At 37.6% G+C, this 19,215-nt stretch overlaps 1 protein-coding gene across 3 annotated transcripts in view; it reads right to left on the minus strand.

The window, feature by feature from the left end:
- LOC139133520 (uncharacterized) overlaps positions 1 to 19,215 on the minus strand; it is a 43,353-nt gene that overhangs the window by 10,150 nt on the left and 13,988 nt on the right. For 2 of the 3 annotated variants that reach the window (XM_070700169.1, XM_070700168.1), the window contains exons 12-22: positions 17,888 to 19,187; positions 16,739 to 16,928; positions 15,315 to 15,515; positions 12,761 to 12,869; positions 11,710 to 11,818; positions 11,159 to 11,347; positions 9,944 to 10,078; positions 8,682 to 8,851; positions 7,937 to 8,090; positions 6,198 to 6,270; positions 3,496 to 3,705 (exon numbers count right to left, since the gene is read on the minus strand). In XM_070700169.1, coding sequence (XP_070556270.1) covers positions 3,496 to 3,705; positions 6,198 to 6,270; positions 7,937 to 8,090; positions 8,682 to 8,851; positions 9,944 to 10,078; positions 11,159 to 11,347; positions 11,710 to 11,818; positions 12,761 to 12,869; positions 15,315 to 15,515; positions 16,739 to 16,928; positions 17,888 to 19,187 — 2,840 coding nt within the window. The remainder of the gene's footprint in view (positions 1 to 3,495; positions 3,706 to 6,197; positions 6,271 to 7,936; positions 8,091 to 8,681; positions 8,852 to 9,943; positions 10,079 to 11,158; positions 11,348 to 11,709; positions 11,819 to 12,760; positions 12,870 to 15,314; positions 15,516 to 16,738; positions 16,929 to 17,887; positions 19,188 to 19,215) is intronic. The other variant, XM_070700170.1, reaches the window with a different exon arrangement.

A 19,215-nucleotide genomic window follows, 5' to 3' on the forward strand; every position in this document is an offset into this window, starting at 1 on the left:
AACTTCTGCTGACCAAAGTCAGACATTTTCTAGATCAAATCTCATTGCAGAACAACACAAAGACCCAGATATTTTGTCTTTGTTTGACAGGGTAGATGATGAAGGTAAAACTTCAGATAGCTCTGTTTCCTATTATACAAAATCTGGTATTCTCATGCGTAAATGGAGACCTCCAGATGTTTTGGTTGATGACGATTGGGCTATAAAACATCAAATTGTGGTTCCAAAGCCCTATCGTGCTGAAATATTGCGCCTGGCCCATGAAACCCCTGGGCTGGTCACTTAGGAGTCAGGAAAACTTATCACAAAATTCTCAGTCACTTTTATTGGCCTAATCTCAGGCAGGACGTAGCACATTTCTGTAAAACTTGTCACACATGTCAAATGGTAGGAAAGCCGAATCAGACCATTCCAAAGGCCCCTTTACAGCCAATTCCTGCATTTCAAGAACCATTTAGTAGGATTCTAATAGACTGTGTTGGGCCCCTACCAAAAACAAGATCAGGAAATGAGTACATGTTGACAATTATGTGTACATCAACTCGGTTTCCAGAAGCCATACCACTGAGAAACATAAAGACAAAGACTATAGTGAAAGCTTTAGTCAAATTTTTCACTTTATTCGGCCTCCCTAAATGTGTCCAGTCCGATCAAGGCTCCAACTTTATGTCTGGTATTTTTCAACAAGTAATGGATCAGCTAGGCATTAAACAGTATAGGTCATCCGCCTATCATCCAGAAAGTCAGGGTGCTCTTGAGCGATTTCATCAAACTTTGAAAAACATGATTAGGACCTACTGTTTTGACACAGAGAAGGCAGTGGGATGAAGGAATTCATTTTTTGCTCTTTGCTGTTAGAGAGTCAATTCAAGAGTCTCTTGGTTTTAGCCCATTTGAGCTTGTATTTGGACATACAGTCCGTGGCCCACTTAAGCTCGTTAAAGAGAAATTCCTATCAGACGATGATGATTGTCTGAATATTTTGCAATATGTGTCAGATTTTCGTACAAAACTCTCTAAAGCATGTGAATTAGCCAGAGAAAATCTTGAGTCATCTCAGCAGTCAATGAAAACCAAATATGATAAAAGCACCTCAAAACGGAAGTTTGAACCCGGTCAAAAGGTTCTTGTTCTACTTCCAATTCCTGGAAAACCACTCCATGCTCGTTACTTTGGGCCATATCTAATTGATAAGAAATTGAGTGATTTAAATTACATCATAATAACACCTGACAGGCGAAAACAAAAACAGCTATGTCACATAAATATGCTTAAGCCATATTTGGATAGGGATAATCCTACTATAACTCAGCCTGTCAGTGCAGTCAGTTCAAACCATTATGAAGATAGTGATACTGAAACTGACTTGAGTGAAAATACTCTAAACTCAAAGCTGGGCTCGGTCAAGCTTCAGAACTCAGAAATCCTGGAGAAGCTGGAGTCTACAAAGTTGGCACACCTCCAGCCATCACAACAACAACAGGTGAAAGAACTGATCCACGAATATAAACACCTGTTTCAAGATGTTCCAACGAGGACAAACGTCATCTATCACGATGTTGATGTTGGGGACAGTAAGCCTGTAAAACAACATCCATACAGACTGAATCCAACAAAAGCGAAATACCTCCAGGAAGAAGTCAAATACCTGCTGGATGACTCTATTGAACCCAGTAAAAGTAACTGGAGTTCTTCGTGCATACTTGTGCCAAAATCAGACCACAGTTATCATATGTGCACGGACTTTAGGAAGGTCAACACCTTAACAAAGACAGACACTTTCCCAATCCCGAGGATTGATGATTGCATCGACCGAGTGGGAAAAGCCAAGTATGTGACAAAATTTGACCTACTGAAGGGATTTTGGCAAGTCCCTCTGACGGATCGTGCTCGTGAAATATCCGCCTTTGTTACACCAGACGGATTGTTCCAGTACAAGGTGATGCCATTCGGAATGAAGAACTCTCCGGCAACGTTCCAACGGATGATCAACGACGTCATATCCGGGCTAGACGGGTGTGCAGCCTACGTTGACGACGTCGTCCTGTATAGTGACACCTGGGAGGAACACATCAAGCTCATGCGGAAGTTCTTTGAGAGACTGAGCAAAGCAATGTTGACTGTCAACCTTGCCAAATCTGAGTTTGGTTGGGCAAGGGTAACTTACCTCGGACATACTGTAGGACAGGGTGAGGTAAAACCTGTTGATGCCAAAATCAGTGCCATTTCAAGTTTTCCCATACCAAACTGCAAACGACAACTGATGCGCTTTCTCGGTATGGCTGGTTACTACAGAAAATTCTGTCCAAATTTCTCACAATTACTGAGCCTTTGACTAACTTACTTAAAAAGAAAGTAAAGTTCGTTTGGTCAGAGCAATGCCAACAGGCATTTGATACACTTAAAGCCATACTGCAAAGTGCTCCAGTGTTGTCTGCACCAGATTTCACTTTGCCATTCAAATTAGCTGTGGACGCTAGTGATACGGCTGCTGGTGCTGTTTTATTGCAAGAGGATAGTCATGGTGTAGATCATCCTGTTTGCTATTTTTCACGCAAATTTAACAAATCCCAGAGAAACTACTCTACAATTGAAAAAGAGTGTTTATCTTTGATATTAGCTTTACAGCATTTTGAAGTTTATGTTACTTCTTCAAATCAGCCAATAGTGGTTTATATTGATCACAACCCTCTTGTTTTTCTGCAGAAATTTAAAGGCAAAAATCAGAGATTGCTAAGATGGAGTTTAATGTTACAGGAGTTTAATCTTGACATTAGACATATCAAAGGCAGAGACAATTTAATTGCAGACTGTCTCTCTCGTATTTAGAGTTTATTGTTGTTCACACTTTTAAGATTACATTTGTAAAAGAAAGATTTTTCTTCGAAAAATTTTCTTTTTTGAAGAGGGGGTGTGTATGTAGGTCATTTCCCCCACTCATTATGACCTGAGTTCAATTAGTCTAGAACATTCTCAAGGTCACTACTCTCAATGACCTCACAACCTTGAATTCAATTAGTCATGTTTGGAATGTTCTGGAAAGTTGATTAGTTGTGTAAGGGAGATAATTTTAGAACAGTAATTAGCATGTCAATAAAAGTTCTAGATTGTTCTTATATGCCTTTATAAAAGGGACGTGCACAGCTTCCAGTCAGACTTTTGGGATCGTGTCTCTTGTGTGTTACTAAACTCCAGCAGTAGTCATTCTCAAGACTTTTCAAGACCTTCACTGTCAACGCTGGATTTATACTGTGGACTTTGTGCAACTTCAAGCCTGCAAGCCGAAGGACTGTTCATTCATCCGACTGACTGTTACAACTCTGAGACTGGAGCTTTGCCGTCCCAGCTGAGATAAGTAGTCTGTACACTTTTAAAGCTTGTACTCTGTCCCTGACTTAGCAATTAGTTTTATTTTGTAATAAATTTTGTTTAAAACATTAACTGCTGAGTTCACCCTTTTGTTCGTTTTCTCTGCACGTAACAATAGTAACATACCAATGAACTGATAACGGAGGAATTCAGGACTTTCAACAAGCTTCCAAGCAAAGGATTCATCGATACCCGTAACAAGAGCCGTCACAAGCGTGTTTGACAGATTTCTACTTTTTACTTTCTGGAAAATATCTTCAGCATCTTCGGAGTTGTCCAGCATTGATATGAATGTACTGTTGGGATACTTGGATGCCAAGGTCAGCAGAATATCATCTAGATAAATAAAAAATAGTGACAACATCACTGTTCGCTCCCATATAGTTATCAAAACAAGTCAACAATTGTATGAAACATGGACATACATATACAGACAGACTGACATACTAGTTTCTTTTCCTTTTCTACTTCTGTGATAATATTTAAGACAATCAATCTGCAAGGCAGTTTATGTATTGACAAATATGTTATCTTTTACAAGCACACAGTAAACTGTTCTTGATTTTTCATTTACAATATTTGACATAGACTGAAATACATAACTTGCAACCAATGTTTACACTTTGCCCATACACCAGATACATGGAGAAATTATACATGGAGAAATTTCAACATACAATCATCAACTCAGAAACCCTACAGGAAAAGTAAACATTGTTTTCTTCCAGAACAGCTGGTACATCCACATCTGGAACAACTTACAAACTTAACCAATTACACAAGGATGATGACACAAGAGATAAAGTTAAACTGTGGTGAACTTGACTATTCCTTTCAAATCCTTACCTAACTTGACATCTTAAACTAAAATACACTGCATGGTTAATTGTGCACAAAAATACATCGGGGTGGACCATTTGATAAGGGATGGTGTCTGGAAGATCGATGAGACCTGTACATTATCTTTTTATCCGATCCATTGTACATTCTTTTTTCCCCATTCTCTCACCTTTCCTTTTTGTCAAACCTTCTCTGGCTGCATTTTTTTTTTGGCATTTGTTAGGAATTTTTTCAAAATCTGCCAGGATTTTTTTGCCGCATTTCAACACCAAATACAGTTTACCATATCAAATGCTTACTACTAAATCACCACATTATATACTCTTAGTTCCAGTAGGTATAAAATTACCAAAAAAATCTTAAAAATACAAAATGAAAGATATCCCAGTAAAACTGAAAGTTTCACAAAGTTGCCCTAAAAAATTAAAAATTCCGGATTTCAACTTAATTTCAATATATCTTATTAACAAAAACCCTAAGGACTGGTTTACTAAATATCAAAGCAATCAGACTGGTAAATTTTGAGAAACAAATTTTTTGACCAAAAATGAGAAAAATTGCCCCCAAAATACAAAATTGCAGATTTCATCCTAATTTTAAATATATCTAATCAACATAAACCCTAGGAACCTGTACACTAGATATCAAAGCTACCAGATCAGAAGTTTTTGGAGAAAAATTTTTTGACCAAAAAAGGCAAAAATTGCCCCAAAAATAAAAAAAAATTGCCAGTTTCAACATACCTTAATACATTATATTGAGATTAATCTTAGATACCTGTATACCAAATACATGTATCAAAGCTATCAAATCAGCAGTTTTTGGATTAAAAAATTTTTTATCAAAAATTGGGAAAATTGCCCCAAAATTACAAATATGACAATATCAATACAATTTGTACAAGCATGACTGAAGTCATTCTGAGGAACATGAATATTAAGTTTCATAGCAATCAGACAAGCGATTTCAGAGAACACGATTTTTTGACTAAAAACGGAAAAAATACCCTAAAAATACAAACATGCAAATTTCATCCCAATTTTTGCACACATAATTTAGAATACCTAAAGAAATCTGCATACCAAGTTTCAACCAAATCTGACCAATGCTTACTGAGTTTTAGCCATTTGTAGGATTTTTCCTTTTCCCCCCCTCATTTGCATATTTTTGGCACTGACATGTTCATTTGAACAAATTCACATCTCCACCCCTAGGTGCACCTGTACACCAAATACTAGGACAGTAGGTGCTACGGTTTAGGAGTTTTTGATTCGGACGGACTAACAGACATACATACATACTTACATACATACACACAGACGCCATTTTTCCACCTTATACGAATACCTCCCATTTGCATATATACATATGCATATATGGGAGCGTAAAAATCGAAAATCAGAAAACTATGGCACACAGTGCTACAGGAATATATTCTGATTATAGAAATCACAAGAAGGGGTCGGTGCCTGTGCCTATGTGATTGTTTTGTTTTAAAAAATGCATTTCATGCAAGATATCTAAATACAGCACATCAACATATCTGCAACGTTTAAATTTTACTGCACATTATGACAAAACTGTTTACACTTTCATCAATTGCCAATGTACATGTACCTTGGATACAGCATTTACGTTGGTCATATGGATCCCATACGACATTTGATTACAGTTCTGATGACCTCCCTTTAAAATTCTTCCATGGTCTACAAGATTTTGTCAACTTACTTTGAACGTTTGGGAAGAAATTAAGTTTACGCAATTTTTCACCACTGTCAGCTTACTTTTTTCAGTATTGTAAAGGTACAAACATGTACCAGATGACCATGATGTCTCTAATTTCTTGAAGAACCCTTAAATTCTGTTTTGTGACACCCCTACGAGTGCAGGTGATAACATGTTGCACGTTAGGTGTAGCTTATTCATTTACAGTTTAAGACAATGGCATTTTGATGCGCTTCCATCATGGTAACAGTTGCCATACTGACCGTCTCTACTGTTGTACTGCATGAAGGAAAAGGGATTTTGATCCAACTGTTGATGTATCAGCTGCAACAAGGCCTGCAAGTGAAAACAAAACAGATTTGCCCATTTACAATTGGACATTAAAACTGTATGTACCTTGATAAAATCATCCTATGAGTTCACCCGTTCATTGACATGGTATGGTCCAACTGTATTGTGAACAGTGGTGTGGTTGGACTTACATGCATGGACATGGAGTTGACTATGCATTTTTGTATAAATTAACACATTGTGTCACTTTCATGAGCTTGAGACAGAGATTCTCTAAAGGTGTGTAATCTTGAAAAGTGAGTGAAAAAGACCTTAGGCCATTTAAAGTAAATTCTTTGTTTGCCGTCTTTGGATTTTTGAAAAACCTACCAGCCAGCCGGGGAAAAGAACGAACACAGACAAAAAAACACAAGTGTATCAACATAACCTCATTTTTGTTTGGTTTCTTTTGGAAAATAAAATACCGCAATTATACCGTGTCACTCAAATTTGATCAGAATTGGTACATACCAAAGATCAACAATAAGTGTTATTTCTATCTGTTCAGTGCAGGAAAATTATACGTTGATGTTATGACAATTTCTGCACAGTACAACCAGAAAAACAACAAGAAATATTTAAACCAGAAAATCAAGAATGACAAAAGTAAATAAGGTCTGAAACTTTAGGTACTGAAGGTCAACTTTAGCAACATGCATAGCAGAGAATCTTTCAACCATGGATGTACAAAAACAGACATCCATAGTTTCAGCAGATCTGTTACAGTTACTGCTACCACTCCCAAACATAATAGGTACCCTGCATACAAATAGGTAAAGGTCAAAATCCTCTTATTCAGATGTGTGGGCTGATTCAGTTCACTGCCACCACTCCTGCACATTTGCAGGATTTCCCTTTTTCTTACCTTATTTGCACTTTTTTGACACTGATGTGTTCATTTGAACAAATTCACATCTCAACCCCTACATCTACCTGTACACCAAATACTGAGACGGTAGCTTTGGCGGTATGGGAGCCTTTGTGTGTGACAGACATACATCCGCACATACATACCCACAAATATACAGACATACAGACGCCACCGACTCATCATATAAGCTCTTTTTGGTATTTATATATAAAACCAAATATGAGCTAATAATATACTTATTTGTAATTGTGTTAACATTGTGTTTGTTTTCTTAATTTTCTGTGAAAACCTAACAGCACGTGGACGGCAAACAAAGAATTTTATTTAAAGTGCCTTATTCTGTGGCAATGTTCCATGAAAGGTATATCTCCTAATCACAGACAAGTAATCTAAATGTGTAACAGTGCATGTAACTCTGCATGTGAAGGAAAAATAGGATAAAAATTATCAATTTCTATCCAGTATTTATCATAATATACACAGAACACACTCAAAATTGACCAGTTGAGGATAGAAGTTGCCTATTTTGACCTTCAAATATTGGAAAAATTTAAAGTATATGGAAGTTGCTCTGCTATCCTACAATTTGGTAAATGACCTTTTTTTCTAGATTATGAAAAAAAATAGTTTTAAGTTTCCTTGAGCTAACTGCCAGTGTCAAATTGTAAGAAATTTCATTTTCATGAACACATGTATAACTTTGAAAAACTGATTTGGAAAAGGGACTGGGTCAATCAAATGTACATTTGAAGATATGAATTTTGAAGAACATGATGAAAGCATAAACAGACTGATTATTACCTTCCGTTCCATTTGTTCAGTCTTCCTGTCAACACTGAGATCAGCTGAGGATAAAACTGTGTTGTAGATGAGTTTGTCTTGATACCAGACGATATTGAAAGGACACATGTCCTTGTGCTGGGGCAGCAGCAGATAAGACTTGAACAGCGTCATCCTGCAAGGCGGTGACAAAACCATTCAGCAAAAAAAAAAACAATATCAGCTAAGGATAACACCTAGTCTAATAATATCAGACAAGTCTAAAGAGTGTACAGTGTGTTGTAAGTTAGTTTGTGATGCGAATTTGCAGTTAGTTTGTGATGCGAATTTGCAGATACCACTTTCAATGAATTTCCTGGCATGCACAGCTGTTTAAACAGACAATTTCATAATCTTCAAATATTTTCATCACTTCTTGTTCTGTATTAAAGGCAAACACATTTTCATATTCTCCACACTAAATTACGTTGAAATACGAAATGTTAAACAGTGGCTGCAATTAATCATACTGTTATTCAACACTATAGTTCAGTCAAGCTAACTTAGTGTCAATGCGGACCTATTTACAGGGAATTTGGATGAACATATTAAAATGAGATTACTTTTGTTTTATCTGAGAAAACGCAATCTTTATTTTGTTGCAAAAACATCCAAATACTAGAACACAGTGAACTACTGTATCTTTTGTATGTCACTTGCACAGCTACATTCCAGGTAGAAATGTGATACTTCTTCAATGACAAAACTCTTAGAAGCAACAACTGACCTCTCTGTACTCTGTAATCCAATGGCCAGCAGTGTCTCTAACCCTACAGCTTTCTTTGCCCTCTTGAACGATGTTGGTGATTGATCCACACTGACATGTGATCTAATTGTCACATGATCATTTACACCCAAGGTGAGGTCACCTGTATTGTTGTGGCAGTCTACAAAAACCTGAAAACAAATTATGTCCAGAAATTAGATCAATTAAACTTTTTTTTCCCATTTTACTTGCAGGATATTCTTCAACTTAGTACTTTCAATGTTTTGTGATTCATGCAGGATGCAAATCAATCTATTTACTTTGCCCGCATACCAGTGAGGTATCAAATTATTTCAGCGATGGCCAAAATTCTTTTAACTTGTAAACAAAACAAAAAAAAAAGGCACATGTATAGTAAGGGTGTATATTGCCAACTGTCCTGTAAATGACCTTTTTACAATACAAACACAATAGTTCTCAGCAAGGTCGGCATCGCCTTGAAAGAGTTTACTGATAATATTTGTAAGCATTGGTTGTTGAATCAAAACGTTGGCAGTTTTTGCTGGCTTCTTCATGGCAGATGGAAAATGATTTGAATATACAATCCAGAGTTCTGTTTGGATGACTTTTAACACTGTCTGTTTTTTTGCAGATTTTAATCATTGCATTTTTCCATTTAACAAGTTTTTTACATGGTAGTTGTATACAAATTGTTAAGAAGATGACAATGTTTTTACCAAGTCATCAACATTTAAACCCAATTCTCAAACTAAAAACTGCAAAAGTTTTGTACATTGACCTTTTCATGGCATTCATTTCAGGTTAGCTGATTTGAAAGTGCTGCAGACATGTCACTGATACAAACCAACATTTGTAAGCATTCCAAATAGCTACATTCAAACCACAGTTTACTGAGTCCAGTAATGGATATCTCTAACCCTCTGCAGAGATAGGCTGGGTCTACAGCAGGACATCGTACACAATATTCGCAAGTTATGTGCTATTAAGTCTGTCCAATATTTGCTGGTCGCAAAGTGTTGTACATAGCATAGCATGATTTGCAGTGTGAAATATCACAAAAGAACAGATGTAGAACACATGAAGACCATCATTTTCTCCCCTAACCATTCATCCTTATATCATGCTGGTGTATGATTCACCCTCACAGTTGACACCCCCATATCCCCAAACCCCCAACCCCAACAAGAGGCATTTTCATATAATTGGTTCCATGACCTCAATTTTTTCAAAATGAGAGTTCCTTTGCATCATAAATTACACACCTCTCTCTTCAGAGATTTGATTTCCACTTTGAGTAGCTTCAGTGATGCCATCCTCCTGGAGGGTCTGGTGTCGTCGATAATTTCTACATGTGCATTCTGGATGTTTGCAAACTTGAGGGCTTCAAAGACCATACCCTGAAAAATTCCACAGAAAATGGATGTCATACAATGTCTAAAGAAGGGGAAGAAAATTTATTGGGATGGCAAGATGGACTGAAATGTATGCTGCCCTTGGTATATATAAAATTGAAGATACCGGTAAGAAATGATAATGATCTCATGAATACTTATGACACAAATGTAATCGTTTTTTAAAGAATCTAGTTAAAGGTATACAGTCACCTGTAATCTAAATATGCCTATATATGGTCAGGGGGTGTTCCTTGGTATTCAAAATGCCCATGTGAGGGCGTTGTTTTTAAAAAGTGGCCACCCGCTTAAAATCTGTGATTGGTTAGATTTTCTCTTTCCATGGTAACTGTGGCAAAATTGGAACAGGTGACAGTATACCTCTAAACTCATTCATGTTTTTTTATCTTTCTAGGCATTTCTGATGTAAAATTCCTGTACAACCTAAAAATTTACTTTGCTTATGTAATCTAAGTGAAAGGGACTTAGACTCTATGAAATTTCTTGAAATCAAAATCAAACATACACATTTATGTAGTCATGTGTGATTTTTTTTTAAATTGAAAAACTCAACTAAGATTTTCTAATGACTGCAATATTCTATAAAATTTCTGTGAAAAAACAGTTGCCGTGCAACTACAAAAGATAAGTCTGAATAGCCTTGGTACCCTTGCAATATTAACCCTACGAGTGCTGTAATTTTCCCCATCAAAATTTTAGTGCAACATTTTACCAATTTTTATGAATTTTTTCTGTGTCTTTTAATAACTTTGGACAAAATGGACATCATATTTCATTGGCTACAGTTTTTTATCAAAATTTCAGAAAAAAATCTGAAAAAATTGACTGGGGTATATTTTATAAAGGTGACAAAATTGACTTTGGCGCTCAAAGGGTTAAGATGCATACGGCTTCAAAACACTTGTTTCTGTGTTTTGGAATGTTTGATAATTTAGCAGAAAGATGTACTTTTTACCACAACACTTTGGTATGACACTTCTAGCTTCGATGTCAATGAATAGGCTGGGGATGATGGTCAAGGTTAAGATGAATGGTATGGAAAAAATTCATAAATAATTCACATACTTTGAAGACAGCAGGTCCGTTCTCCCTGAATCCTGAATGGTTACCAAAGATAATATCAGCAATAATCAGCTGAGCTGGTGATGGGACTTCTATGAATGTCATTTCGGCCATAGAGAGAACATTGCCCAGAAATTTCAGGAAGTTATGGCCGACGGATACAATTTGGTCAAATATGGTCAAACCAATAACCTGCAAGAAAAGCATTGAGTGTGAACATTACATTTACTGTTTGAAAATTCAACACACTAAGTTAAACATGAACCTGTGCTATTTAATAACTGAACGCCTTATTTGTATGCTTCAAAAGATACAAAATTCTACATCCCAGCTAAATTATTTTCAAACAACACCTTCATTTGGTGTTGTAGCTGAAGAAGTGTAACACTGAACATTTCCAGCTTGCCAAAAGGGTACTTCTTGACTGTGACTCGAAAAACAATATCTGAAATTGATTTTGCAAATTGATGACTGAATAATCTAGAGAGCACATTAAAAGATACATCCACAATTATACAGTATATCAAAAATGTATATATTTTTTCAGGATTTACCTGGAACTTGAACAGCTGAGGGAGTTTGTGAAGTGTGTGAATCAGCTCTGATGTCACTTGTCTCAACATCAGAAGATTATTCTGAAATTGTAATGAGTCCTGCAACTTTCTGAAACACAAATTCGAAGAATATACATTTCACCATTCAGTTGATAAAAAACTGTGAAGACATTTAGTGAAGAGAACTTTTTACACCACACACACGTAGTGCTGGTGGAATCTACATTGTACCTTCAAGTGGTAATGGAAGCACGGATGATCATGGGCAAGTGGGTAAGGTAACCAGACTCAAAGTCAAAGGATGGTGACTTTGAGACCCAGTTGTTATCTGAGTAACAGCGTCATACTGTAAGAGATGGTGAGTATGAGACTAGGGCATGGTTCTTGAGCAAGGCACTTCACTCCCTGTTGCTCAATTTATGGTATTGTATGATGGGTACCTTTCCTACAAATGGGCTTCTCACTCATTGAATGGCGGAGTAATAAGGTAACAGGCTAAGTTGAGTAACACTGTTCAGACTTTGGAATCAGAGGTTTAGCATAGTCACAAATGTTACACTTTATTTCCTCAATGAGTAACTTGTAGACCCTGCAAGACATAGTCTGGTCAACCTACCATCAAAATGCTGAAGGAAAGAGGTGACACTTACTGTCCACAGGCTGGTGTAAGTCACAAAGAGCATAATTTCCATCCCAGATACTCATGAACTTGTCAAATCAATAATACTGACACAACACCTCAAGTGCAGATAACGTTGATGTGTCGCCTCTTACTGTTACAGATTGAGTATATTATTACAACCCAAACCCTCCTATGTTTAATTTGATACAATCCCGTTCCCTTTTCTTGCAATGTTCGTCTGACCTTTGACATCAGGAATGGGACATATAAGTTTTATATTACATATTGCATAATATTACATATTACCATGACTTCCTTCTTCAGGAATACACAAATTTCACTTTACATTAGGTAAAGCATCAAAAATGTTCCTACATGTGATTGATGAACAATAAGATATATGGCCGACAACATGATCGTAACACATACCTGTGTTTTTCTACAACTTTTGCCAGGCTTGGTGGAATAACAGTGATCACTGTGCTATTTGGGAACATCCTGGCAACTTTGGCTCCCATCAGGCTTTGCTGTTCAACCCCTGCAGAGATGATTTACAGTTACAGTTGTTAGGTTGATAAAATGCTGTATGTAACCATGGAGGTAGTAGAGAAGGAGTCACAACTAGGCGGAGATCAAAGGGACCATGTGTTTTGCCGCTGTTTGCCTTACTAACTACTCCATTAGCACCAACGGGACTTGCGAACGCGTTTTCTCGGATTTAGGAAACAAGATTAAGTTCGTTCGGGGGTCGTTCGGGTGTTTCGGCCGTCCCTCGGCAGTTGACAGAGCTTCAAACATGGCGTCACGTGTCCAAGCGTCGCGTCGGGAAGTTCGAGTCGTTCCACTGATTTTGATGTACACGATGTTAAAGAGGTTGAGGAACAGATAATTGAGGAAGGGAGCTTTTGTATCTGCAAAGGCGCGGAGACTGAGTTGGTGATAGCTTGCGATTACAAAAAAATGCCATACATCGTACAGCAGCATTGTTAACACGCCAACTTTTTTCCAAATCCAGTTCTTAGTTCTTGCCGTGTTTTATCATGTTGTACTGGCATTAATGATAAGGTTAAATAAGAATGCATAGCTTTTAACTGCTACGTCCATGACTTTAATGAATGGTCGCAATATAAAAACAACACGTAGGGCCTACGATGCATTGAAACAAAGTGTCGCAGCGTCGCCTATGGCGTCGCTGGCGCGGCGTCGCGTCATAAACACCCGGGAAACGCTACAAGTTTAACCCACGCTCACGGCAGTGCTGCAGTCCGCTGCACCATACTCAGTACATGATTGAAAAGTTCGTGATCAGTACTTTCATTCTAACAAGGAAAGGTTCCTGCGATCGAATGTAAAGTATATAAAAAACGACGTTAAAATTACCCAGATTTTGAGAATGAAAAACTTAAATTCCTTGTAACTTCACTTTTCGTGGACGGAACGTGTCGTTTCTTACACTATCATGACGCACTTGACCCAAGCTACGCAAATACAGTCTTTGCGCATGTGTTATGATACTGTGGAGAAACTGAGTCGCATTAGCAAACCCAGGTTAATTTCACTCGGTTCGGTTGCGAAGTACCGTCGGCAACGCAGATGGCGGGAAAGGGGTTTTAAACAATGGACATAAAGGGACTAAACAATGGTGAACAATAGTAATAAACGTAATTATCTCAGTTGTGACTCCTTCTCTACTACCTCCATGATGTAACCAAAGCATTCAGTTTACACATACATTCAAAGTGATCGTATCCCTGTAATTATCCCTACAAAGGGGTATCTAGCTCAAACCAATAACAATATGGCACGGTCCCTCCACTTACCGTGCCATATGAAGTGACAGCAAGCTACGTGAACTTGCTGTAAGACCTTTCTGTACAACCTCTGGGTCTGGATGGAATAAAGTTTACAATTTTAAGGATGTTGACGTTGTCTCAGTCTGAAAGTATAGTCATTTTATAACTCATTTTTAATAAGTACAGTAATATACAATTGAATCAACATCTCATTGACCAGAAAGTCGCTGCAGATCAACCGTTAAATATTGGACTTGAATGGTTCTACTCCAGAATAAAATAAACACGTGGTGCTCTGCAGACTCAATACGTTGAAGAGGTCATGTGATGGCAGTAACAAATGCATATGGAAATACACTTTATTGCTGTGTGCATTTGTACATGCACAGTGAAACTGATCAGCTGTTGATCAATATAGATGGAGGTAAATAAGCACACATTTAAATGTACACAACTTGTATAATAACAATTCTGATCCACATACACTTAAAATCAAGTACTACAAATCTCCTGTAATGACTGAAACTATGTACATACAGCAAAGAATCCAGTATTTCCTGTAGGATACAACACCTTAGCGAGTTTGGCTTGATGGAGAGACAAAAAAATTTATTTGCTAGACTATAACATACAATCCAGTGATTAGTAGCCTTGTGAAAACCATAGAGTAAAGCATCTGTATTTGTACCGATACATACTGTCTCTCCATGCAAAGCTCTGCCTTCAATTTTCACTGTTATCAATTTACAACCATGCTCAATTTTGACATATCTGAAAGGTCTGTCAATACTGAATTAAGCAATAGAAATCTCAACTAGAGGGGATCTGACACATTTTTCCACTTGGCAAATTTGCACTACAAAGGACGTACCGGTATGTATGTTGTAATTTTGTCAAGTCAGTAATGTAAGAAAATTTGGCATCATCATTTTGGTTGATGTAAGGACGGATCACCTTGCCTGGCTCAATTTCAGCTGCAGTTTGTAGTTTGATGAGTAGGCAGCAGAAACAGTGAGTCCAGTATGATGAGCCAATGTGATGTGCACTGTGTGATGAGTTGCGTCAGACCTATACACCTTTATGACTGGCACAGTACTAGGTCTATGGGGAAATGTGAGTGCACTGACTGTTTCAAAATTCTCCAAGCATCTACAAATCCTAATTTCCAAATACCATTATTATTCACTCACCATAAGTCAGGAAACTAAAATTTTCCTCTAGTTTTGGATTGTTGAAATATTTCTTCAAAACTCTCCACTCCCTGTCAAAGAGTAATTCACTCCTGTGAGAGTCCCAACTCTTTTGCTTTCTGTGGCGTAACCTGTCCAAAGTTGAAAGGTCATCCATCGGCTCATCATCCATGGGATCCACGTATGGGGTCATATCAGTGGCTGCAAATGAACAAAAAGGATGATAAAAGTACTTGGTATTTAATGAAGTGAGGCCAATCATACTAAAAGTTTGTTTCTCAGCCCAGTTTTTTTCAAAATTGATGTTTTTTTGCATTTGTTTATGTTCATAAAATTAAATCGCTGACATGAAGACAATAAAACAAGACTGATTCAATGCAGCGTGGAGGTAGTGCACACCCTCGAAAGTGAAACACTTTAACTTTTGCTCAAACTTTCTCCAATGATACTTTCAACCCTACCTACCAAATCAAGAGTATCAGGGGTCATTGTGCAATGTTTAGTTCTTGAGAAACAAATAACCTGGCATTTACCAATATTTGAAATTCAAAATGGCCGCCATCCCTGTGTTAACTCTATGGAAAAAATAAAATTTTCAATTTTTGAAAAAACTAAGACTATGAAAATTTTTTCTTATGCCTATCACATCAAAATAAGTCCCCACAAGTGGTAGGTCACAAAAATATTGAAAACATTTGAGAGTCTGAATATCTTTCCCCGAGGCGCATTCTACCTTAATGCTGACATGAAGCACAAGCAAGACATTGATTAGATCACTGTTCTGAATAGTACAGTGCGTGCCAGTACTTACAGTACATGTACATGTACGTTCATGATCCCAAAGGAAATAAAATTTCCTGCCTTGACAAGGGCATCAGTTGGTACGGTCACTTTCCAAAAACATTTCCAGCAAATATGAAAAGACAAAGCTGATATACATGTAGCTAGTCAAGAACAATGCAAACAAGGCTGAGAAACATACTCTTTTCTTTGTCTGGCCTATTACTGCAAGATTTTGATTCAGTGATTATTAACCCTTTCAACACAGTGGTTTGGACCAATCCCATTGTCCTCTATGGTAAAGTTGGATCTCTAGAAAGGAAAATGGGGATGAAAGGGTCACAGAAAAGACATTTTCCCACATGACATGACTATGTATACACATATTGTCAAATGAACAGCTCTAAGCTCAGTCCACTGGCCAAGATACTGCAGGGAAGTTGGTCTTACAGAGATGGACAAGATCTGTGAAAACAAGGATTTTGCTTTGGGCAAAACACACTGATTCACAATGTACAAAAAACAAAGGTATTCAGATTATACATGAGGAAGTGGAACACGCAGATGGCAGAGAGAGACAACACTTGGAAAAGCGAAAAGGAGAGTAAAATGAAAGGAAGAGGACAGTACTCCCAGACACTTACCAAAATGTGTAGTGTCCACTTTACCTGGGTCAGAATCCAACGTAGGCATCATGGTCATTTGACCGTCATTGGCCGTACTGCCTGTAGCTTTGCATTTTAACGCACACAAGTCCAGGAGTTTCTGAACGTAATTCTTCTGGTCTCCCTCTTCGTTTTCGTCTACCCCTTCATCAACATTCAGAAGTCGTCTCTGTGTAATCCAGGATATCAAACAAACTTCATAACGATCAGGTTAAAAATACAGAGCAACTACACACTATCATTTTACATATTTTCTGGTCCACTTGTATGGACTCATTTCAAAGACTATGGAGTTAAAGGTATACTGTCACCTGTTTCAATTTTGGCACAGTTACCATGGAAAGACAAAATCTAACCAATCATATATTTTGAGCGGGTGGCCACTTTTTAAAACAGCGCCCTCACATGGGAATTTTGAATACCAAGGAACGCCCCTTTGACCATATATGGGCATATTTAGATTACAGGTGACTGTATACCTTTAATACATCGCCCTGTTTTTTGTGAAACTCAAAAATTCAATATTTCCTTGTCGACTTAACACTGACTATAGGAGCCATTTTGAATTGCAAGTTTCTGTAATGTAATTTGTGTCTCTGAACCAAAAATTTTCACAGTGCCTCATCATTTTCATTCTTGATTTTGAAAGAGAATTGTTGAAAGTTTCTTCAGGGAAAGTTTGAGCAAAAGTTAAAACTTTTTTTGTTTTGAAATGCCTTTTGCCTTAAAAATGGGATGCAATAGAGGAGGATAGTTTTCAAAATGACGGAAAAACAACCAAAGATGTTAAAGTTATATCGAAGGTTTCACTTTTTCATATGTGATTTGAAAAGTGTCTTTGTGTTTACAATATCAACAAAAAAATTTGGCATGGTACAATTATATCAGATTAACAGTACGATATCATTTGTAAAGTTCAAATATTGATGAAAGTTACACAAATTTTCAATAGTATCAGACAACATGTTTGCACTTGACACTGACCTAAAAACCAAGCCAACACCCATACCTTCAAACTACCTTGGCTCATATTTGACTGAAATAATTACCATGTTGGAGACCTTGAGGAAGGCTGGTTAATACGTTTGCCCTGAATTTGGCAGTATTGGTCCTGACCCACAAACTTACCTGTGGCAGTTTGACTAATGCATCCAAATTATCATTATCAACTTTATCCTTGGCTTCATTCACTCCCGGGTATCTTCCGAGCAGTTTATCCTTCAATCTGCTCTTCTTTGCTTTCCGGTACTCTGCCTGATCCTCTTGGTGATTCTTCAACTTTTGATCCATACTGACAACACCAGCTCCCTTGTTCTGAACATTCTTGATTTCAAAATTATTCATTTTTGAATCTTCTTTGATTTTGGTCCTTGGTGCTTGTCCTTCATCAGTCCTTTTAGGAATTTTTAAAACTTTTTTGTTTTGATTAATTTTCGCATCTGTCATTGGACTGAGTTTCTCCCCTCTCCTTTCTGTGGACTTTCTCTTCTGCTGTTTCTTGGAATTCTCCTGTGGGTTATTTCTCTTCGTTTCTGGCGCAGCATTTTCATATAATATGACTTCCTTGTTGACGTGTTCAACAGCATCATCGTTCACACGATGTTGAGGAATAGTTTTCTTTGGCATTTGCTGGATGACTTGATCATGCAAATGGTGTCCTTGTTCAATCTGTATGCCATTCTGTTCGTGTTGAATGTCCTCATTCAATTGATGCCCTCCTGGAATAATTCTTTTCTTTGGCATTTGCTGGATATCATTATGTTGAATCTGAACAAATTTCTGATCTTGCTGAAGTTGCTCATTTAACCGATGCCCTTCTATGTTTTCATTCATATTTTGCTCGCCGTGCTGCAAGCCCTCAGCTTCCACGTGATGCGCAAAATTGACAGGTACATTTTTTGCTTGCTGGAAGTCCTCAGCTTCCATGTGATGTGCAAAATTGACAGGTACATCATTATCCTCTATCTGATGACCGTCCATGTAGTCTGGCATTCCATCAGCTGCTGCATCTAACAAGCGGATACCATCATCTGCACCTGCCTTGATTACAGGTTCAATATCATCATCACGGTGGACCACAACTCTATCTTCTATTGCCTCATGTCCCTCGTCAAATCTTCCAAAGCCGCCATCAACTCTCTCTCTTTCAAAGTTGACCTCTTTTCCGTCACTTTTCCCATCATCAGCCAGTATCTTCATCGCTTTCATCAGGTCCTCCTCATCTTTGGTCAGCTCATCATCACCATTGTTCATCACCTCATCCCTGTTTTCATCTTTGTCGATATCCCGGACCAGCATCTTTTCCACACCCTCTAACTCTGGATCTGCGTATTCCAGTTGTCTGTCTACATCACCGTCGTCTCCCTCCTCTTGGTCTCTTTCCCAGTGTTCATTTAGCTTCTGGAGGTGATTTTTTTGGTGTACAAATCTGTTTGAGGTTCAAGGTGAAAAGAATG

This window comes from Ptychodera flava, chromosome 5, assembly GCF_041260155.1.
Source record: "Ptychodera flava strain L36383 chromosome 5, AS_Pfla_20210202, whole genome shotgun sequence".
Classification (NCBI taxonomy): domain Eukaryota; kingdom Metazoa; phylum Hemichordata; class Enteropneusta; family Ptychoderidae; genus Ptychodera; species Ptychodera flava.